At 38.7% G+C, this 27975-nt stretch overlaps 1 protein-coding gene across 4 annotated transcripts in view; it reads right to left on the reverse strand.

Annotated features, from left to right (window-relative positions):
* Positions 1-3389: 3389 nt before the first annotated feature.
* The window catches only part of LOC143289934 (retinoic acid receptor RXR-like), a 375139-nt gene continuing 350553 nt past the window's right edge, over positions 3390-27975 (reverse strand). For 2 of the 4 annotated variants that reach the window (XM_076599194.1, XM_076599196.1), the window contains exons 3-7: positions 27756-27913; positions 16322-16470; positions 9874-10000; positions 8166-8390; positions 3390-5222 (exon numbers count right to left, since the gene is read on the reverse strand). In XM_076599194.1, the coding sequence (XP_076455309.1) occupies positions 4966-5222; positions 8166-8390; positions 9874-10000; positions 16322-16470; positions 27756-27913 (916 nt within the window). In that variant the 3' untranslated portion in view covers positions 3390-4965. Of the gene's footprint in view, positions 5223-8165; positions 8391-9873; positions 10001-16321; positions 16486-27755; positions 27914-27975 lie in introns of all 4 variants that reach the window. The other 2 variants (XM_076599193.1, XM_076599195.1) reach the window with 1 other exon arrangement.

Raw genomic sequence — 27975 nt, forward strand, 5'->3', positions numbered from 1 at the left:
TCCGTCTTCAGGGAAAGTTTTCTCACTTGACCACTTCAGGTGTGCTGTATTGTCCTGCCCTAACAGTGAATAGTGACCACATTCACTTCAAATTTTGCATCGTGTGTTGTTTACTTTTTAATTAGGTACATCAACAATGTCCAATTGAACAGTGGTAAAACCGAAGCATGTAAGATGGTTGGTATAGTGTAATGGTGTGTTTATTGTGATCCGTTATTGTGTTTGTTGTGACAGGTTGCCCAAAGAGGCTGTCAGTTTCAACTCAGGTGGTATCAAAAGTATGTGGTCTGATCCATATACACATCTGCTTTAAGAAAAAAAAAGATATCAAAAAACAAATTTAATGTGCTGGTCGTAAGCAGTTAGAATTTAGGTTCCAGACACATAAGGGGTGCATACAGCGGATAAGATGCCGAGGTCAAATCTAAGTTTAAAAAAAAAAAGTTATGCCTTATTGGCTATGAATTTTGGTGTGGACTGCTGATCACTTTTGGCAAGAACAGCCAGACTTTCTTCTCTGAGTGGAGGGGTTTTTTTTTTGCTTTTTTTTTTGTGATTATGGTGTTTTGGATGAGAATGGGCAAGTTGACTGACATTGACCCCCCCCCCCCCCCTCACTGGGTGTGTTTGTGTGTGTGTGTGCGTGCGTGCATGCGTCTCTATATCCATGTGCACGTTTTATGCATTAGTACAATATCTGTGCATGTGTGAGAGTGAGAATGTGATTAATGGAGAACTCATTGACAAATGTTTTTTTGTTTTTTTTTAAGGTATGCATGTGTGTGTGTGGAAATTATAAATGCATAGATAAACCAACCTGTTTGTGTACTATGTGTATCATTCTGCATTAAAGCGTTAACTTGAATGCCAGAGAGTATGGCTCTGTGTGTGTGTGTGAAAGGAGTGACCAATGTCTTAATGCAAGGGCCACTTGAAGAGTGTGTCACAAAGTGAAGCAAAGCAACATTACTCCAAACTGCTTAAAAGGAAATCAGTATAAGGCTACATTCACTCTAAGCCGAGCCAGTTGCTGATCCAGAATTGTGCACACATCATTTTGAGCTTTCCCACCATGCATGCCAAAGGTTGACGCTGGACACCAGCCATCATCCAGCTTTTTGATTTGTAGCTGCACACAAGTGACATGGATGGCTGGTTCAAGGGAGGGTACTTTTCTATGTTAACAGATTAAACAGAATCCCAATGTTTCTTCTGTCTGGAGAGTACCATACTGTTCCTAGCTGACTGCAACTGGCTGTCTTGACTGGACTGCATTCCTGTGTCAAACTGACGGCAACTGGCTGGGTTTAGAGTGGACACAGCCTTCTACAGACCACAATAAGTTGAGGACCACTTCACAAAAGCAAATAGTAATTATGCCAAAGGTCCATGACTGGCCTCTCAGTCATGAAATACACAAACGCCGCTTGCAGTCACACATGAATAGCTTGAAAACTGCATTTGGAAAAAAAATGATTTCGGCAAAAATGCGCAGTCATTAAGTGGTTCAAAAACAATAAGTGTGGTTTGTCATTGCATTAAAAAACCCAAAAAAGACAGCGCATGCGCAAAAAAAAACTTTTTCTACAAATTCTAATTATGTATGAGTGGAGCTCATTATAAATTCAGGTGTTTGTGCAAAAATTCAGCACCATTTCACCATACTTCCAAAAAAGTAAAACTAAATTCCCAAGTGGTCCTTAACTTTTTGTGAATTCTATAGTACTAATGACCACCTTTCTTAATCTCGGACTCAACCAGGGTTTTTGGTAGACAAGCACTTTGATATCAAAGAATTGAAACCTGTTAAAAGTTTTATTACAAGCATACATTTCAGGTCTTCATTTCTAGCAAATTTCAGGGCATTCAGAATAAAGAACATGACCTTATTGAAACACGCACGCAAATTTTCAAAGCAATTTAATCAATGACACAAGACAGGAAGATTTTCACTAGAAATCACCCTTTGAGTAAAATAAATGGTTCATCTGCGTGTTTGTACCTCCTCTGTAACGGAACCATAACAAATGAAAACTGGTGTGGCACAGGTGACAACAGAAACTGGAGCAAGATGAATGATCAGAAATTGGCAGCCCAGCTGCAGGCACAAAAAAAAAAAAAAAGAAAAAAAAAAAAAGAAGAAAAAAAAAGAAGAAAAAAAACCCATGCAATTTCAATAACCAGTATATGAGTAAATAAATCACAAAAATAGTCTACTTGCGACAGCAAATTCACGAATTTATGAGTACAATCATGTTTTATACACTGAAATTATTAAGATACTTAACACTTCCCTTAAAATTACTCCCAAGGCACAAATGAACCAGTTTTACTTTTCTAATGATTACATGTCTTCACATAAATCCAAGTTACCACCCACTCTCTTCCTAAAAAAATTATTTAAAAAAAAAAAAAAAGTAGTAGTTTGAATTCCTGCCTTCAACTTTCCTATTTTGAGGGCACATTACATTGCAAATGATTTTTTTTTTCTTCATTAATCAAATTAATCAGAGCAAAGAATTCATGCTATCCATGCCAAACAATGAATTAAAAAATCAGACATAGTTGCTAGTCAAACACTGCATGTCATACTGACAACTTCAAATCAACAGACACCCCTCCACGGACAGTCTCTCTCACACACATTCATTTTCCCAACAAGCTGTATGCCAATATACATGCCATCAGAATACATCATACATGTACAGAAAACGTCTGAACAATGTGTGAAACGAACATTTTACATCATGACACTAACAATGCGTGACTTGACAGTTCATGACAAACAGGAACAGAAAAATGTGCAGGGAAAAACTTACTCCTCACACTAAATATCCTCATCTTCCCTCAACTGATTGGAAGAAGAAATTTTTATTAAAAAAATCAACAACAAACAAAAAAAAAATAGCACCACCACCACCCACAAAACAACAGTAAAAGAAATCGCGCACACATACACAGAATACAGGCAGAACTAACAAAGACCAGCATTAAATGGAGAGTGCCGGTCTGGGAGACATGTACTAAATACATAAACAAAAAAAAATTCCCATGTCTGAAATCAAACCCCATCCCCCTTCAAATAGTGTACCTAAATTCATGTCTGAAATCAAACCCCATCCCCCTTCAGTGTACCTAAATTCAATGAAATCACACATACTATCTAAAAAAAAAAAAAAGAAAAAAAAAAAGGGGGGGGGGGGTGGGAATGCTCACTAGTGGCACTGAGATGAAACTTTGGCCCACAATCGCCATGCACATTTAAATCTAGAAAATCCATGTCAATATCTCGCAGAACAGGTCACAATTTTGTTTATCTTTTTGTGACAGAAGAAGGAATACAAGGCTAATATCACCAGTTACACATCCATGAACAAAACTTCTTTAAAAAAAAAAAAAAAAAAAAAAAATCAAAACAAAAAAAACATTATGCCAAAAAGACAAGTTTACTGCAAGACAAAAACATCACTCTGAACATGAAGATACTCTGCTGATTCCATTACAATAAAGTTTCTACTCAATTTTCCTATCCTTCATTCTTTATAGTGGTAAATGGGATTCAACTCCATTTTTTTTTTCCTCATTGGAAAATATATCCCACAGTATTTGCTGCCAAACAATTTCATATCCATGCACATGACTTGGTCAGCCAAGGTTGGAGGTGGGGTTGGGTCAAATATCTGGACTATGGAGAGGAAGGCAGTGACGTGTGCTTGGTGTGCGGTTTACAGGCAGAACAAATTAATTTCAATTACCGACGGTCTCTTCCCTTATTTCTCACCTCCTAGCAGGGCTTTAGGCAGCAAACTGCCTGAAAAGAAAACACTGATCCATTTCATATGAAGTAATCTTTTCATGGAAAGGATAATCATCGTGAAAAAATATGGTGGGGGAGGGGGCAGGAGTAACAATGTACAAGCGAGAATCGTCACCTCAAACCAGACAACAATGATTGACAAAAAAAACAAAACAAACAACAAAAAAACCCATGGAACACATTTCATCACTGCCATCCGAAGGACAGACAGGAAAACCAATAGGATATCCTACACAACTGGGAACTCCTTCCACCCAATTCACCTGCCCACCTGGATACAGGCAGAGACCACCCTGACTAACTACCCTGAGACCTTTAGACTTTTCATGTGTGCTGTGTTGATCATATCGATACCTCTGGTCCAGCAATCCAGTACCAGCTGAAACAATGTCAGGTTCATGCCAAACATTGTTCATGCAGATGGTGTTTTGCCACAGTCTAAAGTGTTGGCAGGTAGTGCACAACCAAGTGAAAATGTAGACTGTACAGTGCACTGAGCTGCATGAAATTCTGCATGAAATCATTATCTGCACAAGTTAAAAATATGCCCATGAATAAACTACGCTTACCAGCAATGGTTTTTTTCTTGTTTATTTTCCAAACTTGGGGAGGAGTTACGGTCTTCAAGCACTATGCCTAATCTAGGCAAAGACAATGCTCACTTTAAAATCTGATTGTTATGTTAAGACATTTCAGGATAAAAATCGGTTAAGAACACCAGCCCTCCAATGTGAAGGTGCCTGAGAGAATGGCCCCAAGCTCCAGTTATGTGTGGTCGCTCAACCAAAATCACCTGCTGTCACCAACCATCATGGAACTTCCAACATTTGGGTTTCATCATAAAAAGTGTCCATCTAAAAATGGCTCTGCCACTACAAAAATACCTTCCTTGCCTAAACCACTTCACCGAGGCCAGTGTGTAAAACTACTACATTCATAAAAAGAAACAAAAAAAGCAAGCCTGGTAAAATCAGTCACATCAACCACAGCCTCATTCTTGTATACAGTCGAGTCCTCCTCTACAGAAAACGGCAACAAACCAACGTCAGTCAAAAAGGTCCACAAGTTCTGTTGCCGATACACTGACATGGAGGTAAAAACCCCAGAGACACTGTACACACTGTGACGACGCTATGCTGTGAGGGCCTCTATGTGGTCGGTTGGGTGGGACTCTCCAGCATCTCCATAAGGAAGGTGTCAATGGGAGTGTCTCCGATCAGCTTGAAAAAGAACAGATGTTCCAAGCACTTCAGCCCAATGGAACGGAGTGCTGGCAAGCGCAGCAACAGTTTGGCGAACCGCCCGGGTTCGTCGGGGTATCGCTGCTTGCAATACTCTTCCAGTGAGGCGTACACCTTCTCTCGGAGCTGTTCCACCTCCTGCACAGCTGTCAGACCTTTGGCATCTGAAAGCATACAGTAAAATAAAATTTAAAAAAAATAAAAAATTAATGTATGATTATCATGGCGTATCTAGGTTTCTCATTGCTAAACAAACCATAATATTTTTTCCAGACATTTCCTGACAAGCCAAACTATAAAAAAACAAAAAAAACTAACTCCAGATACACTGGATATCCTGGTATCATTGTTAAAATGTTCACCACTTTTTGCTTTTCGATTGTTCTTAAATGCATTAAGCTTTTTATTGCTGAGTGGTACTCTTGTTGAATTGAACTCACTCCAGACAATGAACTGGATGACGGAACACTATTGTGGTTTCGACAATTTTTTTTTTTTCTCCACATTTTCCTCATGGGGTAGCATGACAATCACAGCTACAAAAGACACTGCAAATGTATCAAGGGTCGAATGGAAAGTTTTGTCATGAGATTCCGTAAAAATACTCTCGCCAGCAAGCCTTTGACTAACACCCCACAGCTAATCTGCATACGTATCGAAAATGGCGTTGCAGGCAATACAAGGGGAAATTTTTTGAGCAAACTTGATCATGACAGCAGCTTTTTAGTACTGCTGAAGAGCAACGCAGACAGGCCAGGAAAAGCAGTGCCAGCAAGTCCCCGACAGCCGCCACCATCCCCTGTCCACACTGCGTCAGAACCTTCCAGGCGCGGATTGGCCTGATCAGTCATCTGCGCACCCACAGAGCCCAACCCACCCACCCCCAGGATGACTAGATGGTCCTCATCGATCCTGACGGACGAACCACACACACTGCTGAAGTGACTGAAATGCTTCAAACGGAAGGTTTTGACATCGACAAGGATGAAGACGACGTTGAATCAAGTATTTGCAGTAAAGAAAGCTACCAGCAAGAAGGTACTGACAGTGGCTCAGCTTCTGAGGGCAGTGAAGAGGGAGGGGGGTAGGCGAACACACGACGTGAGGAGAGGGGTCAGTGGTCTAGTACAGGGAGTTCCATTCTGTTATCTTATGTATTGTATTTTTTGTGATTTTTTCCCTTACCCTAAGTAAGAAATGGGTCGCCTGCAGGGAAAAGCAAGGGAGAAGAAAACTATTCATCATGAGTGAGTAAAATTTCAAGAAGACCCTGAAGGGCAAGACATTTTTCCATTACTTATTTATTTATTAAGACTTCTTGCTATAGCGCATATTCTTGAAGCTCTATGCACTTTACAATAGCACTAAAAAACAAAAAAAAAACCAACAAACATTCACTCAAATATCCCCACACAAACATATGCATATAATTTGAAACATAGGTGAGAGAGAACAATTAAAATAGGTCATGTTGGTTCAGCTGATTAAAATCAAGAAATGCAACAGGTATTTAAAAAATGATAACAACAACTTATTTATGATCATTGTAACAAATTTGTTTATAAGTAACATTCCACCAACTGCACCGCTGTCTGAACCTTGGCATCTGAAAGTATGAAACCCAATTTAATGAAGACATGTCAATGAATCGTCATCATGCATGTTTCGTATATAATGTCTTGTCTAGACTTGACAAGGACACTAGCTGGGAACTCCTGATATGACGGTCACAACACCAGAGTCTGGTGCCCATGGCCAGGCAACACTGATGCTAGCCATAAACTTATCACACTCATGACCTGTCCAACCCAAAACTTTCCTGTATCAGCTTTGCTGATGGTGAGAGACCACTGAAATATTCAAGATGCAGCTTTCAAAACTATCTACCATACTGAACCATACACACAAAAATGGAACTGAAATGGCTCTTTGCAGTCGGACGGGCTGTATCTCAACAACATGACTTTAATTATACACACAGCCGGATGGCAAATTCATTTTATTGTAAAAGCTTATCCTGTTAATTGGAATAATCATGATTTCTCATATTTGTAGTTAATATTTTCATTCCCGTTTCAGTGCTGCCATTAATACTCAAGAGAAGCCATCCACAAAACCCATAACTGGCAATATGCTGTCAGTATTATCTTCTATCTTTAACAAAGCACATTACTGTCACTGACAGTAAAGACTGGGACCATGTATGCCAGTGAGTCCTGGAATTTAACAGGTTACTTTTTGTTTTTTTTTTTTTTTTTTAAATCAAAATTTCTAAAAGTTGTAAGACTTGTATGCATTTTTCTTTTCAGCAAAAACACTACGACACACCATTTCCCCATAACAATAATTCACACTGTGTGTGTAACATTCAACGATAAAACTGATTCTATTCCGCAACATTCAGATCTTAAAGCAAACTTGGAAACTCTCAACATAACCAAAATGGTAACAAGAGGAAATATCGGCACTGACATGTTCGCCTTGTTATCATTCTTCAGTAAAGCACTTTTTTTCCCCCATTCAGTTTATTTCACTTACTTTTCCTGACAGGTATGTGAATACTTCAAGTCATGTATATTCTTAAGTATATTCTTTAATTGTGAATCAGAATGTCCCATGCTCTATTCTTACAATATAAGAAAGGAACAGAAACTGCAGAAGAAGCAAAAATAAAATTCATTTCACTTACTTTTCCTGACAGGTATGTGAATATTTCAAGTCATGTATATTCTTAAGTATATTCTTTAATGGTGAATCAGAATGTCCCATGCTCTATTCTTACAATACAAGAAAGGAACAGAAACTGCAGAAGAAGCAAAAATAAATATCATTTAGAAAATTTAAAAAATGAAATACACACACACAAACAACTGGGACAATTCAAACAAAACTGGGACAATCAACAAAATATCTACACACAAAAACAACAAAAGGAGCGAAAGAAACTCGACAGTGAGAGGACACATAAAATTATATAGACACAACAGGACATATAGACACACACACACACACACAAAAAGACAGACAATGCCTCATAAAAAGAGCATACACACACACAAACACACACACCCCACACACACACACACACACACTCAGTATCCACCTACCTGGATTGAAGAGCACAATGGCACGCAGACAACCCAGCTCTGTCTTGTCCATCTTCATCTCCCTCATCTTGGCCACCAGCTCGGTCAGGACACGGTCAAATATGGTGCCCACCCCTGCCTGGTGTGCCGAGGACCGGTGCACGTGCAGCCCTGTGGCCAGCAGGATGCCATCCTTCACTTGTATAGACCGGTGAGAGAAACCGCCAATCAGCAGCTCGTTCCAGCCTGCGTGTGAAGGGAATCAAGACATGAGCTGGAATTATAATTACGTTATTCAGGAGCTCGTTCCAGCCTGCGTGTGAGGGAATCAAGACGAGCTGGAATTATAATTACGTTATTCAGCAGCTCGTTCCAGCCTGCGTGTGAAGGGAATCAAGACATGAGCTGGAATTATAATTACGTTATTCAGGAGCTCGTTCCAGCCTGTGTGGTAGGAACAGATTAGGTATTTAGAAGCTAATTACAACCTATGTGAGGTGGGAGCAAACGGCTGAGCAGGAATAACTTATTGATTGATTATCTATCAGAAGATGTCACTCATCAACCATGCTAGACTGACTGTCAAGAAGCGACTAAGAAGATGATTTAATCGTTTATCTTTGCTACTTAAAGCCCAGCCCAGCCAACCATACACGGCATATTAGGGCTGAAAACTGCAAACACTGTTTACCATAAAACCCGGGGTGGGATGGGGGGGGGGGGGGGGGTAATGGAAAATAAAATTAAGCACTAAGTACATGCCTCTGACATTGCCCATTCCATCGAAGACTGAAAAAAAAAAAAAAGACCCACCATCCTAAAAATAAATATACATCTAAAAATACAACTGAAGTGTCCAATTAAAAGACAAAAGTGTCCATAAAAAGAAAAAAACAAATGTATAAGGGTTTCTAGAAAAAATATAGCTGAATTTACCAGCATGGCCAGAACATAAAGGAAGAGATGAGAGAAATAGTATAGTCAAAAAACAAAGCAATAAAAGATGAAATTTCTAGCACATCATTTCTAAACAGTGGAGGTACTATTCTTTCTGAAAGAGTTCCTGGCATCCCCACTGGGAGAGAAGGGGGGCAGAACTTACCTGAAACATGACAGGAGTTGTGAAGCCCCGGAAAACTACGAGAGAGAGAGAGAGTGTGTGTGTGTGTGTCTGCATGCATGCAGTGTCCTGTCTCTGAGTCTACAACATTCTGGATAACTCATCCCAACAATGTCTTCACATGGAATGTCGCATTATGTTGCAGGGGGCTCTGATTAAGTCTCATGAAACATCCACAGAAAACCACATTGTGTGTGTGAGTGTGTGTGTGTGCAGGGTCCTGTCTACAACATTCTGGACAACTCATTCCAACAATGTTCTCACTCGGAACACTGCAGGGGGCTCTGATGTTTGTTGTGAAGCATCCACGGAAACTACAATTATATGGACTGAAGCATATAATTAGGCTTCTTTTTTTAAAATTTTTTTGTGCCCATCCCAGAGGTGCAATATTGTTTTAAACAAGATGACTGGAAAGAACTGAATTTTTCCTATTTTTATGCCAAATTTGGTGTCAACTGACAAAGTATTTGCAGAGAAAATGTCAATGTTAAAGTTTACCACGGACACGCAGACAACCGAACACTGGGTTAAAACACAGACTCACTTTGTTTACACAAGTGAGTCAAAAAGGAAAAAAAGGAGCTGTGGAATGACAGACAAACTGACCGGCTCTCAGAAGGATGACTTGGTCCTCCAGGGGCAGTTCAGTGAAGTGGGGGATGCGCTTGGCCCACTCAACCAGGGTGAACAGCTGTTTGTCTGCAGCCTGACAGATGTTGGTAACCGGGTCTTTCTGCAATACAACACCAAACCAAACATAAAATAACAGTACTACTACTAGCGGTCACGTTAATCTTCATTATCACTATTTTCTCTGCCTGCCTGAGAGGGTTCAAACAACACAAGAAGACCGAGAGATACTAACACTAACAATCACAACGAAAAAAGAATAGAAAAAGAAAAATCATCATATTTGTGGCAGTGGTAAAAGAAAAAATCATTATCATATCATTTGTGGCAGTGGTAAACAAACTGTCATTATCGTCATCATCTAGTGGTAGTAAGGACAAGCATAACGGGCCCTATATTTAAGCATTCATCATATGGTTATGTTTTCGGTTATATATGTAAGCATTTTCAATTATAGTTCATACACAGCATCAAAGGAAAAACTGTTCATTTGTGGCAGTGGTAAACAAATTGTCATTATCGTCATCATCTAGTGGTAGTAAGGACAAGCATAATGGGCCCTATATTTAAGCATTCATCATATGGTTATGTTTTCGGTTATATATGTAAGCATTTTCAATTACAGTTCATACACAGCATCAAAGGAAAAACTGTTCATTTGAAGGTACTTTGACCTATTACTCAAAATAAAAATAACCAACTTTTGTCATTGTCAAGAAAAGTTCTCTAAACAGGTGCAAACTTTATATAATTTGGAAGTGTGTTTCGATGCTGGATTAGATAAACAAGACATGAAGATCAATTACTTTGCCAGTTCTGATAGTTTCTGGTCTTATCAAATGAACTGTTAGTCAATCATTCGTATCAATATTTTTCTTCGATCAAGGACTACAACTCCCATGTTCACTCATGTTCAAATGGGCTTTTACGTTTTCGACCGTTTTTACCCTGCTGCGAAGGTAGCCATGTTCTGATTTGGGTGGTGTGCATGCTGTTCTGGTTTCCAAAACCCACCGACTGCTGACATGGATTACATTGAGTCATTATCTTTAACATGCATATGATGGGGGTTCAGGAACTGGCAAGTCTGCACATGTACATGTATTGACCTGGAAGATTGTAAAAATCTCCACCCTTTACCCACCAGGTGTGCTGAAACAGAGGATCAAGCTCTGGGAGCTCAGGCAAGAAACCAGCATGCTAACCATTTGGCCACTGCACCCAACTTAGTCTGAATCTTCTTCTTCTTCTGCGTTCATGGGCTGCAACTCCCACGTTCACTCGTATGCACACGAGTGGGCTTTTACGTGTATGACCGTTTTTACCCCGGGGGTGTGCATGCTGGGTGTGTTCTTGTTTCCATAACCCACCGAACGCTGACAGGATCTTTAACGTGTGTATTTGATCTTCTGCTTGCATATACACACGAAGGGGGTTCAGGCACTAGCAGGTCTGCACATATGTTGACCTGGGAGATCGTAAAAATCTCCACCCTTTACCCACCAGGCGCCATCACCGTGATTCGAACCCGGGACCCTCAGATTGACAGTCCAACGCTTTAACCACTCGGCTATATATTGCGCCCGTCAGTCTGAATCAAATCTCACTGCCTTCTGCATTCCAGGGCTGGCATAGATCTAGACACCTAAGCCTTTATAAGTCACTAATGCCCTCTCTTTTAATACACTTGCTCTTCTTTGTGACTGCTATATCACCATCACCACATTACCGTGATTATGACAGTGATCTAACCAATCAATGCCTTTTTCTTTCAAGAAATATGTTCTTAACAAGTAACCAAAGGACTGTTTAATCCAAGAACCTGCTTTGCTTTATGATTTGTGTGCATCAATTAATAAATCTGAAAGTCTGTGGTTTTCGTCCTCCTCCCAAGGTTTATTGCAGTGCAAAAACACTGCCATGACAAGTGCAGGATGAAAAGAAGAAAAACAACAACTGAATAGTCAATACATTTTTAAAAATTCATCTGGCTTGGGCCCTGTACGAGGACAAGGATCCATTTTTGCCATTTAGTGTCTATATGTGTCATTATTGCCAGAAATTTCTTGAGATGTAAAATACAATTAAATTCATGAAAGAAAAAAAGGTTTTGAAAAAAAAACCCAAATTATTACAATATTTTTTGTATATGAATCAGAAATTAGTATAAAAAGAAAAAAGTGTTGTGGTGCATTGTTGAGCCACAGTAATGCTTTGTTCTATGGTGATGACCTGGAATTTTTAAATAACTTATAAAGAAAACATCTGGTTATCTTGAATTGTTGAAATCAGTATCAACAGTTGTTTGGGTTTGACACTGATAGTCCACTGACAGAATTCAACATTTTTTTAAACAAAAAAAAAAAAGGTCAAATCTGATACCCCTTCAACAGAACCCATCAGTTTCTGGGAGTCAAATATCATTTGGAAACCACTGAAATTTCACAAAAAGAGCAATGATAATAAGTTACTCCATACACATACATCTCTCTCTCTCTCTCTCTCTCTATATATATATATATATACACACACACAATAAGGCACAAATGGGCATAAACTTCACAAAAGAGCAATAACATCATTAACATAAATAGTAATTCCATTTATGACATATATCAATAATTATTATAACAATACAATTGGAATATCATTACTATTATCAATATGGAATAATTATTACTGTTATTATTATATATATATACATGTATATATTTCAGCTAATCCTATTGGCATTTCAAGACTGGAAACACTTGCATATAGAGTTTTACATTCCCATATTCAGCACTTTTTCTATTTAAAAAAAAACATGTGAATACAGCACTATGACTGCTTAAAAAAACAAAACAAAATCACACTCGATTAACCTCAAACCATGGCTATTTTCAGGTGTGTGGGTTTATTTTTTATACTTGTGTTGGCCTTAGTAATGGGCATGCGCCTAACTAGTATGCAAGAGTATGCGTGCTCCAGTCCTATACATGGACCAGGATTTCTGGTCTCCATCCACTAGATCTGAGTACTCGTCTTTCCACATGATGACAACCTAGGATCCTGTTTGTAACAATAACGTTTGTCCCTGGCAAAATTCTCTAGCAAAAATTTGTTGTAAAACACACTTGCAGAAAGAACCTGCAGGTCCGAATTGTGACAGACAGTAACACTGGAATACAATATAATACCGTATCTGAGACTTTCGCCTGCACCATCCGAGATCCCAGCATCACAATGTCCGTTTCACTTTCTTCTGAAGTGAATACTTTTGCCTTGAGCTTGCAGGGTGTCTGCTTAAATTGTGACAAGAATATTCAAACACCCAAACATGCTGGAAACATTTCACGACAAAGAGCACATCACGACTGGTCAAAATTGAGACTTTGAGCCAACAAGAGGATCTGGCAGACACCAACGTTGAGCTTACAGTACACATACAGCAGTGCCTATCTTAGACTTACTGATTATACACACAGAAGTGCCTATCTTAGACTTACTGATTATATACACACAGCAGTGTCTATCTCAAAGTTACAGATTGCACACACAGCAATGCTAATCTTAAACTTACAGATTACACAGCAGTGCCGGTCTTAAAACTTAGATTACACACACAGCAGCGCCAATCTTAAACTTACAGATCACACACACAGCAGCTATCAAACCTGCAGTGCTGTGGCAGTGGCCTTATTTTTTCTTTTTCTTTTTTTCTCCTGTGACCAACTGGGCACACCAGTTGTAAGTACACAGCCAATTAATTGTTTCACAATTTCATGAATATAAAATGCTGTAGTACTATCACATGCTATCTTATTGCCCAAAAGCGTCTTTCCTTGTATTTTTCATGAGGACATAGTCTTCTGATTGACTGACTTCTGTAATAACCCCACAACGTAGAAGCCAACTGTGTTTATAACATGGTTGGTTTTTAAGGCAAATTTTTTCTTCTTCCCAACACCAATTTATCATTCTCATTATGTTTCCTCCACCCTTCTCATGAACAATGTTTTATCATAACCTGATCAATGATTCCATCTATTCCAATCCGGTTTGGAAACTCAACAGAAGCATCTTTTGCCACAATCACAGTCACTATCTATATTTTCTATCATTCTTTAACTGACCATTAAAATACTGTTGTAGAATCAGTAAGGCATTGCATTCTAATTCAGTGATCAGGGTTAAAAGCCACGATCTGGCACAGTGTTTTGACCTCAGGAGAGGCACTTTACTCCAATTTTCCTGACTCCATCCAGGTGGTAATGGGTACCTAGGAAACGAGAGAATCGGTGTGCGCTGGTTCGAATCACGGCTCAGCCGCCGATATTTTCTCCCCCTCCACTAGAGCTTGAGTGGTGGTCTGGACGCTAGTCATTCGGATGAGATGATAAACCGAGGTCCCATGTGCAGCATGCACTTAGCACATGTAAAAACCCACGGCAACGTAGGGTTGTTCCTGGCAAAATTCTTTAGAAAAAAATCCACTTCGATAGGGAAAAAACAAAAACTGCATGCAGGAAAAAATACACACAAAAACAAGAGAGGCAAGGCCTTCAAGACTCACTTGTGATACACTTAAAAAAAAATCCAAGCTTTTTATGTATTGAGTATAATTCCAAAATGTAATGTTTAAGATGAGAAAGATCAGTTTAAAGCAAATTAAGTCCCTTAGCATTAATTACAGAATAATTTCCCTTTTTTACTATCTGCACCAAAACGTTTGCAAATTAAATAAAACTTCCATGCTTAGCAAAAGAAGTTCCTGTTTGAACAAAAAATGATAATAATGACTGCTCTTGTTGTTGGGTCAGAATATCAGATCAAAGTGCCAAGTTTAGAGAATACAAAAAAATTAAATATAACAGTAAATGCAGTTTGCATATAATCAGGCTTCATTTATTACTTTTTTGTGCCCATCCCTGAGGTGCAATATTGTTTTAAACAAGATGACTGGAAAGAACTGAATTTTTCCTATTTTTATGCCTAATTTGGTGTCAACTGACAAAGTATTTGCAGAGAAAATGTCAATGTTAAAGTTTACCACGGACACACACACACACACACAGACAACCGAACACCGGGTTAAAACATAGACTCACTTTGTTTACACAAGTGAGTCAAAAAAAAGGGTGGCGCTGTAGCGTAGCGACGCTCTGTCCCTGGGGATAACAGCCCGAATTTCACACAGAGAAATCTGTTGTGATAAAAAGAAATACAAATACAAATTTCTGGTAAGGAAGGTTAAAGTGGAGGAAGGAGAGGACTGGGCCCTGCCTTCCTATGCAAAGCTCTCGTTACAGTGGATATAAACTACTGACTGCCCAACGAAGCGTGTATTTTAGTTTTACAAGATGCTCACAAGCAGGTGTCATATCAGAACACAACAGACCTGAGAAGAGTTAAACACAGCACAAACTAAAACAAATTCACACAGCACAAACCAAAAGCCATTTCATAACTATTTAAAAAAAAAATAAAAAAAAATAATAATAAAAGACTCCCTGTCCACAAAGCCTAATGAAAGCACACAAAAACAGAATAAAACTACATAAATAATTAAGCAACAAAATTTAAACACATAAAAGCACATTCAAAGTATTAAACTACAAATAAATAGAACAAGACAGTAATGTACACAAATGAATCCATAAATATACAGAAAAAATAAAATAAAGACCACAAGCATAAAAACCGCACACATGCTTCTTGCAAAGATACTGTAGATACTGTCAACATTTAACATAGAAGCAAACTAAGAACAGTAAATCAATGAAAGAATATTGAACAAAAGACAAAAGAACAAAAGAACACACACACACACAAACGGAGCGGGGGAACAAAAACATTTTAAAAAATCTTTCTACCTATTAAGGTGTGGTGTGCACTAAAAGAAAAAAAAATCTTCAGTTTTTGTCTGTCTGCCAATGAAGGCATGTGATGCACAATTTTTATTTCATTATCATCATTATTATTTTTGCCAATGAGGTGTGATACACTAACAACAAAAAACTGCAACATATTTTGGCCGATGAAGATGTGAGAAGTACTAACATTTTTTTTTTAAATGGTGCAGTTAAAAAAAAACAAAAAAACAAAAAAAACAAAAAAAAAAAAACCCCTAATGGTGTGAGATAGCATGCACTAAATCAAAATATAAATTGGAAAATATCAAAAGATATAATCAAATAACTTTCTCTTTTTTGTGGTCAAAGGTGTGTGACATTTTCCTTGTTGCTCATGTGATGCACTATTCTTTTTTAAAAATAAATTAATAAAAAAAATAAAAATTAAAAAAAAGAAGGAAAAAAAACCCAGTAAATTTTGGCAAATAAAGAAGGTGCCTCCTCCCCACCTCCACACAAACACCACAACAACCAACACTAACCATTCACTACCCCCCCCCCCCCCCCCCCCCCCCTACCCCCAAGCTCACCTGGGCATCGATGTAGGTGTCAATCTTGGGCTCCACGGCCAGCTCTGCATCCAGAATCTGCTCCACGGGCATGTCACTGTTGGCGCCAGAGGTGCTCTCCACCTCCCCATCTCCTTTTTCCTTCACCCGCTGCCTCTCCTCCTGCACGGCTGTCGACAGACAGGCTGAACATCGTTAGCCGCTTTATTCCTGCTGCTGCCAGCGGAACAAAACGCAAGGTCTTCAACAAAACCCATCAGGCAGAGAGAGATAGACATGAAAAGTCCATCACTTTCTTTCTTTCTTTTCTTTTCTCCCCCCCACCCCCCCTGCCTCGATGGCCATGGGAGGGTGGGGGCAGGTGTTTTTTTTGGGTTTTTTTTTCAAATTTTTGTTTTTTTGTTTTTTTTATGGGGGTGGGGGCTTTTAATTTTCTTTGTTTTGTCATCCATGATATGAAATGATTTTTTCCCCCCCCTTAAACCATGACGTTATCTATTTCTAGAGGCATTTTTCATGCTTGGTTTCTGAGGGTTTTTTTGTGTGTGCTTTGTTTTCTTTTTAATCACTTGGTCTGTTCTGGATGAAATTTCTCACTATTAAGTTTGGTCTGGCAGGGAGACAAAGACTGGGGACGAAAAAAAACAACAACATAACCTGACATATAAACATAATATACAATACAAATTCTTAAATAATTACCAATTTGTTCATTGTACACAAGAGCACACACACACACAGAGTCCCTCCCTCTCTCAAGAAAAACTTTCAGATTTCATCCTGGCCCAACCAGGGGATCTACTTTCACAACTGCAAGCAGCTGTTAAACAAACAAACAAAGCAATTGTTTGTCTTCCTCTTCAGCACCAGACGCCAGATCCATGCCTGCAGAGAAATCCAAACCTTTGTCAGCCACACAGGCTTTTCTGAAGGATCACATTGCATGCACTCTGCTCTGGCACTGGTTGCTGTGGGGTGGTGGGGGGCTTATTGTTGCGATCCTGTTAGTGTTACGGTGAGGGATGTTGAGGAGAGGAGTGGAGTGGGCCCTGGTTCAAGCCTGACACTTGTCCCACAACTGCGACTGATTAATATGATAGTCAGTCGTGTCCGACTATGACCATCAGAACAGCAGAGGAGGCAACTGCTGTTCCGACTATTCGGGCTAGAATTTGATTATAGTGGAGAATGTCTTGCCCAAGTTACATCCCCACTCTCTCAGCCAAGAGGGTTTTAGGACAGTCGGCGTTGGGATGGTTCCCAAAGGACAACTAGCCCACAAGGCTGCAGCACTAAGAGCCAGTGCAATTTTGCCTCCAAGTTTGAGAGTCATAGTCCTTCACAAAAAGACTAAGCTGTAAATGGTTTCCCATTGACTGAATAAACCATTGATAATACAGCTCTCACTTTGCTGTTGGCCCAAATGTAAACTTATGTCAATCTGTGATATAAGCCAAGTGTTGGGCTCAAAAACTGATTAATACATCTTTATATATCTGCTGAAGGGTTGTTGTTGTTTTTTGTGTCTTCTTGTTTTAGGAGAAGGGGTTGGAAAGGTGGGCATGGGTTGTTGCAAACCTTTTGTTTTATATATCAATAATGATGATTCTGATAATGATAATGATACATGGCATGAGTGCATTTTTTCTCAGAGAAGCTCATCCCACATTCACAAAGACATGAACAGAGCTCTATGCAGTACAAAAACAGGGATTAAACTGAGAATAATTATAAAGTAAATCACTAAATGTACAAGACTGCTAACACAATGGTTAACTTCAAAAAGATTTTATAGCCCTTCTACCTCTCCAAACCAACCCCGTACATGCTTTGAATACTATTAACTTGCTGCTACTGTCAAATATATACCCAGCACCCCTCTTCTTACATCCCCCTTTCACAACCCCTCTCCTTGTTAACTATTTTTTTTAAATTATAATTAATACCAGGACATGAGATGATAGAAAAAGCCCGGAAAGAGAACTAGCAACTTTGCGCATCGCCATGAGCGAACTCACAACAATGCAACTTGACGAGTGAGTACGCTGAAGGCAGGCTGTGATGTTACTGTTTATTTCAGCAGCTACTTGAACAGTCTATCCAGTTTTGAACATGGTGTGCTCATTCTATGCCCCAGTGGTGATGAAGATGGTCATTGGCCCAGCAACTTCAAGAATTTCGTTTTCACTATCAGGCCAAAAATCTTTCCTCCACCAGGCTCAAAATTTTCAAAGCTTGCTGGCATTTTGTAGCAGTGAATTTTTCTGCTTTTAATTTTACAGGTGAGGGGTCTGTATGATGGTGATAGGACTTACGCATGTAAGTGGTGCTACTCAATGCAATTGTTTACATTTACTGCAATCAAGTATGTTGTCTAACACGTGGGCAGTCAGAATTTATTCCCCAGATATTATAGGGCACATACAGCCAATATTGTGTAAAATATATCGTGACTTATAGGAGGCATTTATGGAAAGCTTTTTATGGAAAGCTTTTTATCTTTTTAGAAACTGAAATACTTATCTATACAGTTTTAGTCATAACTGAACTGTCATATTGCAAAAAAAATAATGAAGCATTAACCTTGACTGATAGTGTTTCACTCCAGACGATGGAACGCTATAGGTAATGACAGTGATTCAGGATTTAGAGGGCAGTGAATTGGGAGGGAGGTGGGCATACACACGAGAGGAGAGGGATCAGTGGGTCACGTAGAGCGAGTTTCATTCAGTTACCTTATGTTGTACTTTTTTGTGATTTTTTTTTTCTAACCCTGCCCTTACAAATGGGCTGTCTGTAGGGAAAAGCAAGGGAGAAAACCTGTCATGAGTGAGTTAGAGATGATATTCATAACTAGATGTTTTTTAGTTCAGTCCATTCTGTAAATGAGCAAATTCAATGTTTTATAAACTAATAAAAAAATCAACTTTCACTTTTCATTGTGCTTGCAATAAATATGTGATCTGCTTCTGGACCTTACTACATTTGTCCCTCCAAATTCTTATAACTGCCATACTTTACAACATCCCTCATTGTTACCTATACAATGGATGAACTTTAAACCGTGACTTCATTTCACCAATTCCATTATTCCAGCTTACAAGCAGTAATTTTCAAAATGAACGCAAATGTCAAATCTTATCATCCTAAAATTTGTTCTGTTGAGAATTTCATTTCTTGTGAATTAACTTATTCTTTGGGAGAGAGATTGGCTGGGGTGGTTTGTTTGGATAAGTCAATTTGATACTGAATCATTTACTTTTGCAATACATGTTGTGACAGTGCAGAATAAGTACAATTTATCTTTGCATTTTGCAATACTTGATGTCTTGAGAGTGCTGAAAAATGCGAAGTTTAAAACAAAGTGATGTCATCCACTTCCTTCCAAGTCACTGGCTGGATGCAAAATCCTAATTATTAAAACCTGTCACTGGAAAAGACTTACATGTCTTTGGTGTCTGAATAATGAATGGTTTCTCTTTGTGCATCATGTTAGGTAAATATGCAAGTTGAGACTAACTGTGGTTTGTGGTGGCATGACAGGTTTCTATTAAAAATGGCAACGGCATTCCAAGATCGGGTGAATGGACCACTGTGACCAAGTAGTGCCACTGGATTAACCTTTTGCCACACTTCTCTGCTAAGAAAAATCCAAGAGGTAAAACCCAACTACAGTGAAATTCAGACTATTACAGTATTAGCCACAACTTTCCCCCCCGAACTTCGACCCCTGTGGCATAAATAAAGGTGTGGCTTGTTTATGGATTTTTCCCGATGTTGCAGGATTTCCGATGATGCGTTCAGGTCAAATAAGTTGTTGCTGTCAGTCTCCAGTTTATTTTTTAGATTCACATTATGTTTCAAAACTATTTTTGACTCTTCGTGAATTCCAAACTCACTTTAAAAGTGTGCTATTGATAACTGTTGTTTTTTTTCCCTCTAAATTTACATACGACCTTTACACACATGAAACATTCACTTGATTGCCCTTGTTCAGACAACTTCCATCATGCCGAAAACAGGACGCAATGCTTATGATGCAGCTTTTAAATTCAAGGCGATCAATCTAGCTATTGAAACGACAAACTGAGCTCCTGCCTATGAACAAACCACCTTTGTGAAGGTCTATCGATGGATTTTGACAGCATGGGGAAAAGTAAAACAATCTACACTCATCAATGGCTTTCGCAAAGCTGGAGTCTTGAATGTAGCAGACGACAGAAAAGCCACCAGCTCCAGCCAGCAAGACTCTGATTCATCCGACAGTGAAAACAATGCTGGGGTCAGCAATGCCATGGCAGAAGAAGCTGTGCTTCTGTTCTATTCCAACACTTACTGAAGATGAAGCTTTTAGTGGTTTCAGTGGAAATGACGACGATGAATGATTAGATGTGACTACAGGTAATTTTTAGTGTGTGTGTTAGTGTGTATCTTTGATGTAGCTGTATTTTTATTTTTGTGTTGCTCTGATACTGAATTTGAAACTGAAGTTGTGCTTTGTGCACGTCTGACAAGTTTCTATGGGTGTCGAGTTCCTCATTTGTTTGTGATTTATTTTCTGATGTTTCTGCACTTGGTTTTTTGTGCAGTATTTGCGGCTTATAAACCAGTGCGGTTGTGTGTGTTTGAATTCCAGTTTGTTTTTAGTTCAGTGGATGTGGATTATATAACGATGCGCTCGATCGTCCAAATCTTTTGGTTTTCGATTAAAAATAGTCTTCTGAAAAATTATGTGTTGATAAACAGTTCCGAGTTCTGTTACATAAGTGTGATTTTTTGCAATGGTGAAAAACACAGACAGTAATCATGTACAAATATTTTAGCTGGAGGCTGTGAGATACAAGCAAGGTAAGTGTTAAAATTGTGACATACTTGCTCCGTAGACTGGAGCTTTTTGGATACACGACAACTAAGTGATCATTTCATACCTTATTTTATTCTTCATGCACAAACATAGATCAAACATACTGCAAAATAGAACAGATTTAAAACAAGCATGCAAAGCAGACACAAACAGTCAAAACAGATGTCAAATAAGCAAATGAAAGTGGACAAACGTCTGCCATCAGGGTCAGCCTACAGTGGGACAAGGCAAAGACTAAGCCTTTCCTTCCAAGGACGAGTCCTTGACGTGTGATTGAATTCACTGCCCCTTTGGCTGAAAGTGTAACCTTTAGTTTAAACAACATTCTAATCTTACCAAGCTTGCAAATACCTCTGTGAACTGTTTTTATGTTAACTATAGTTTTATGCACAAATGCAGGATTTTCAAAAGAGACTGTATTGAAACTGAATAACACTGTATTGCAGAAATAAACTTAACTGTTCACGGTCAGCATCGGCATCTATTAAAAATAAATCAAATAGAAAATAATATCTGGAACATGCAAAATATATCTTTTTCATAACAACACTGTTCATGAAAGTAATGTATTAAGCATTCCACTAAAGGTTTTCTCCCATGTTGTCCGTTCCCTTGTATATTGCTTCGAATACTATCAACTTTGAAAAAAAAAAAAAAAGAAAGATAAAAAAAGGGGTGGGGGTGGGGGGGGTCATGCAATCCTGGCGTGCTGCAAGTCACCATCTAAACGTATTCATCTGATGGAGATCTTGTCGCCTTCAACAAGATCTATGTGCACTCCTCTGGATAGTTCCCAGGCTTCTCTGAACCACACAGTACAAGTACCAAGATTGACTGTCAGATTTTCAAACGTTTCTTCACCGTTCAAATCTTTTTTTTTCTTTCACTGTTTTTGTCTTTTCTTTCCTTTGTTTCCTTTCATCGTTTCTATTTCTGAAAATGGAGAAGAGAAAAAACAAAACAAACAAAACAACAACAAAAAAACCACCATTATACCAAATGCATCAGTCCCACAATGATGAGAGTGTTAACTGTTACGGTTCTAGAACCTGAACGTGCTTTCATTCTGTTTTTCCATTTTTTGCTTTCAAACACTTCGCATAAAAATTTTTTTTTTTAAATCAGTTACATGTATTTCTCCGAACAGAAAATCACTTATTTTAGTTTATCAAAAATAAATCAGAACTCAACATGCAATGCTGTATTATACATTAAATAAATTTCATTAAAAAAAAAAAAGAAAAAAAAAAAAGAGACAAACAATTAAGCTGTGCCCACCAAAAACATGAATTTATTCAAAAATTGAACAATCTCTCCTTTAAAAATTATAACTAACACAAGTAACACAGCCCCTAACACTGCATCCAGAAAGATTGTAATACCAGATGAGTGACAAAAAACATCGCTTCATGGACAAACAAGAGGCTGAATTTTTAGATGGCAACCCCCTTTCCGTTCTCCTCACCCACCCCTCTTTTCTTTCTTATTTATATCATCAAATGATAAAAGAAAGACAATGTGCCTACATTTCTTCATTAAAATCAATAAACCAAACATCCCTATTGAAAGAATTATTTTCAAAATTAAATTTTTTTTTATATCGAACATACCAGGTACTCCAAACTGATATTTCAAATTTCAGATATACAAACTGTTTACATCACTTATAGAGCTTCTGATCCTGAATCCACAGGTGTAAATTTTATCAATATATACAGTGTATGAGGGTTACGGTTGGCCCCAGAGTGTTTCTGAGTTCCCTGAGAAGGAAGGGGGCTGGTCTGCAGGACATGGGCAGGGGTCTGGTCCTTCACACTACAGGGACAGGTTGGTGAAGGGCATCAGCTTCAACATCTTTTTTTTCTTTTGGACAGCGTCAGTCTCCCGAGGGCACCAGATAATTTCTTGTAGGTGGACGATGGGAATGGGTCGGCTGCAACAGTACAGTTGACAATTTGATTTCATTCCAAGGCGACTGCAGATCAAAGGCATGGAGTAAAAATTCATATAAATCCATGTCAGTTTGTGCTCGGCGTCTGACTGCATCATTGGCATTAACTCACTTGCTGCCATTGTCCGCATATGCAGATGTCGTCGGACAAAGCGTTGGATGCCGATGTCCACATATGCGGATTTGGATTTTGAAAAGTCGCGCTGTTGGAGTGACGTGTCGGATACGAAAATCAAAAGCAGAACTGATTCTTAAGTTATCTCCGGCCAACTTTTCATTCACACACACTGCGTGTGTGAAGTGAAACGCTCGTTAGCAGACGACAACGAAGCATACCCTCGGTCAGTTCTGCAAGTTGTTTGACGAGATGGCGTCGCGTCGAAATGTTCGACATGGTAGGAGAGGTCAAATGCAACACAGTGTTGAAGCTACTTTGGAAATGATCCAAACTGAAGGCTCCGATGTTGAAGGAGATAATGTTGATTCATCGGACAGTGATTTTGAACCATATCCCGATGAACTAGAAATAGATTCGGCCGCTGAAGAGGGTGTTTACAGTGGAGAGGAAAGCGAGTCCTGAACACGTGCCAGCTGACTGACACTGACAACGAAATAACTGAGGAAACGGCCGACTTTGCTGGTGTTTTTACCAGTGACTGGACTGAAAATGGTGAGTGTGTATGTATTATATATATATATATGTGCGTGCGCGCGTGTGTGTGTGTGTGAAAGAAAACAATGTCACATGCTCAGGTGTACAACTCTGTGTGTGTGTGTGTGTGTGTGTGTGTGTGTGTGTGAGATTGCATGCATATGTTTACTTATTTTCTGTTTTACAATAACATGGAGTTTATTTGAAGAATAAGGTGCTATAGAAATGACAGTAATAGTACTAACACTGATGATACTGTCATTATTGTTTGAAATATTGTAAAAAAATAAAAATAAAAAAAATCTACGGTGGTTTTCTTTGACTAAATGTAAAAAATAAAACCCAACTTACCACATTATGCTTCCTTTCATATAAATATTTAGAATAAACAAGGGAATAAGCAAACAAATAATTTAAACAACAATAAGAAGAAAGAGTCAGACCTGCATGATCTTTTGTGTGTGTGTATGGTAACAGGTCATGTTGCTGTGCTGAAGTGGCAGGACAAAAAGCCAGTTCACATGCTGACAAGAGTCATGCTGCCAACTACCATGGTCAGTGTGACAACATGACACCGTCCTGAAAGACAGAAGCCAGCAGCACAAGACTACATCACCAACATGGCTGGAGTGGATATGAGTGACCAGCTACTGCAAGTGCAAGGTCTGTGAAGACCTGTTCAAGCGCCACAACACAACAAGACACCAAACTGCCAACTGGTGCCCAAAATGTGGAGTTCCACACTGTGTGTGAAGCTGTGCCCAGGACTCAACATCACCTGCCATGAGCTTTTTCACTCCAGGAAAGACTACTGTCAGTGATAATACATCAGGTTTTTGTGCACAGTGAACTCCTTTTTTTTTTATGTAGAGACAATATTTTTTTTGTGTGCATGAATTTCAACTTTCTCCACCATCTGTTCATACTTCATTGCATGTACTAGGTCTTCAGTTCCTCAAATAGTGTTAGGATGTGATGTGGAACATTTGTAAGCTGTTCAAGGACACTTCGTATACCTTTCTGATGGGTGCAAAAATACTACAAAATACACAAAAAATGGATACCGTGATCAACAAGATGGTGAGTAAATAATTTAATTTTTTTGCACAAATATGTAACAACATTCACTGAATACACATACTAAATTTCAATTGTCTGGGTGTTTGTTTTTGTTTTTTTGATAATTTTTTCCCCATCCTATACAAACCCTGGGTTTTCTGGGATTCACAAGGGGAAAAACTCTTGGCATGGAGTGAGTTAAATTGCAGCATACCGCTCTTGATTATCATTAACTGCAGGCACCACCCAGTATCTGCAAACGGGCACAACTTCAAATTCCACTGGAAGGCAAAAAAAACTCCCATGTCTGCAACATTGTCCACAGCAGGGAACTTGAATAGTCTTCTGGCACTAGATTGTGACAGATACTGTACACATGCTAAGTGAGTATCCAACACATCAGTGACCTGGCCAATATGTCTTGTTAAAAAGAGACTGTAATCCACTCTCTTTGGGCAGTAAAGCTGAAGGTTTGATCTTCACTGCTCTGCTCCTGGTCTTCAATTCCATCAGCAGTGTTTTGTCATCTCCTTCATTTGGGTTGTGAGTCTTGTGACTCGTCTGAATCAGAGCTCACAGACTGTAGAAAAGCTCACACTTCTGCAGATATCAAGCCTTCATCATCAATCTGTCTACTGCACTGCTCAGTCAACTGAGTTATAAGGTTGTCAAAGTTGCCAGCTGGAAAAAGAAATCTGCACTGATATTTGTGTGTGTGTGTGTGTGTGTGTTTGTGCGCACGCGTGTGCGTGTAACAGAGAGAGAGAGAATGAATTGTTAATTCTCCAGTATGCCAAATTTCAGACAATGAGAGAGAGACAGCGAGAGAGAGAGAGAAAGAGCATGTTTTCTGTTTTTCCATATAAATAAAACATGTTAACCAGTAAAGATTTTAAAATCATATCAACATCTGAACATGTAATGAAAATGGTCCACCTTATTGCTAAATATACTGAATTATTATTACTCTGGATATAAATTCAACCAAAATACTCTGGTAAATATCAGCTAGAACTAAAAACTGGCAAAAACAAAGCTGAAATAAACACACACACACCCACTCCTCCACCCCCGCAGTTTACTCAAACCTGAATATATTTTCTTTGTAAATTGTGTGGAAAGCAGTGTTTCTTTCAACAAAAGATTGCTGCACATTCTAATAACAACTGCCATGAACTTAAGACAATACACACCCATACTCCTAAAATCTCTCCATATGATGCTTTTTTTTTGTGGAGGAAAAAACGGCTGGGTGTTTTGCCTTACTGCTTCCTTGCAGCTATTACCAGAACAAAAAAGAATGACTTCTTTTGTAGTCCTGAGTGTGTGTGTGTGCATGTGTGTGTGTCTGTGTGTGTGTAACCTTTTTTTTTCTTCTTTATCTCTTTAACCGAAGTGTGTGTGCATGCATGCTTGTGACCCTTATTCTACACTGCGATTCATTTAGATATATATATATATTTTTTTTTTTTTTAATTTTTTTTTTTTTATTGTATACAAACACAAAATCAAGAACCAACTTCGCTACTTTAATGGGCTTATTCATTCATTCAATTGTTTCATTATGTGTTATTCTATCTATTGATCTATTCATTTACTGATGAATAACAGCAAATGAACATGCTGAGAATGAGAGCAAAGCAAGTAAGTGCCGACTGAAAGAACAAAGTAGAAAAATTCACAGGTCATGTGATTACAAAAATGATGAAATTTAGTCTGAAATATCAAATCTATGTGTATGAAACTTCAAATACTTTTCTTTTGGTCATTTCTGAAGTGGTAACTAGACATCAAAACAATCTGTCTACGCTCATTAAAACTGAATATATATATTTTTTCCCACCCTACCCTAAAGCTGCCCAAAGTAACACTTCGGTTTTGTTTGTTTTACAGCAAAAATTATATTCAGAAATAACCATTAATAAATATACTTACCAACAAGCGGAATCAATGGCACTGATGAGTCTAAGTTGTGAAAACGTCAACACTTTCACTCGCCGAAATGTGTTGTGCAGCATTGGCGTCAGCCATTTTACTCCAGCACTTGTTGAAATCACCGCGCCACCAACTCAACTCACGCTGTTTTTCGCTTCGCATAGATTAAAACTGGGGCTTATAAATTGTAGCAATTTTGTTGCAAAGGATTGATCTACAACCTGACTGGTTACACGCTTTATTAGTTTATAAGCTGGACAAAAGAGCTTTAAAATCATCTTCAAACATTTCATTTGATCTTTACACACTGCAAAAATACCGCGACCACAGGCTAATAGGTGTCAAAATGAGGCCAATTTTGTCTTCTTTCATTTCATTGGTTAATATTTTGAGAACTGTCCACTCAGGAAAAACGGCAGAGCAAAATGTTAAGCTAGTGTGATGCAGACGACATGAAGGAGTCAGCATGACATTACGCGACTGTGGCTCGCTCTGGTGGGGTAGTTCACAATCGAATGATCCAAGGAATTCGGTGAAACAGATGAAAATTAACTAACAGATCAAACAACAGAAAGTCAAACTTTATTCCACAGTTGTTTTTATTTCATTCTCCCTCATATTATGTAAGATACTGGCAAATGAAAAACTTCACAATTTGGTCACGTTTGCCAATTTTCTGGCTTTCAGTCAGTTTGGAATACCTAAACATACATACCATGACCCACTGGTGCAGACGAGCAGGTGTTTTATTCCTGTCCCAATCAAGATACATCCCCGCTCAGGTGAAGAAATAAAAAATAGCAGCGGTTAATGACCTGCCTTTAGTACACTACGGTCTCCATGCATAAGCAAATGAAACATAACCAATGAATAAATGATGCACACACAAAAACTATAAAAACTATATATGTATATATATATAAAAAAAAGGGTAAAATTATCAACATTTAACACAAAAACAAAACAAAAGAAACAGAGAAAGAGCACCACTCACCTTCTCGTTTCATGCCTTGAGCCAGGCATTTCATGTATCGACAATACTGACATCTGTTCCGCTGCCGCTTGTCGATCATGCAGTTCTTGTCATCCCTGCATGCGTATGTCAGATCCTTGCGCACCGTGCGCTTGAAAAATCCCTTACAGCCTTCACAGCTGAAAGCAGAAAAAACATGGCAAATTGCACAAATCTGATGTGGTCCTGTCTGATCAAAAGC

This window comes from Babylonia areolata, chromosome 14, assembly GCF_041734735.1.
Source record: "Babylonia areolata isolate BAREFJ2019XMU chromosome 14, ASM4173473v1, whole genome shotgun sequence".
Taxonomy (NCBI): Eukaryota; Metazoa; Mollusca; class Gastropoda; order Neogastropoda; family Buccinidae; genus Babylonia; species Babylonia areolata.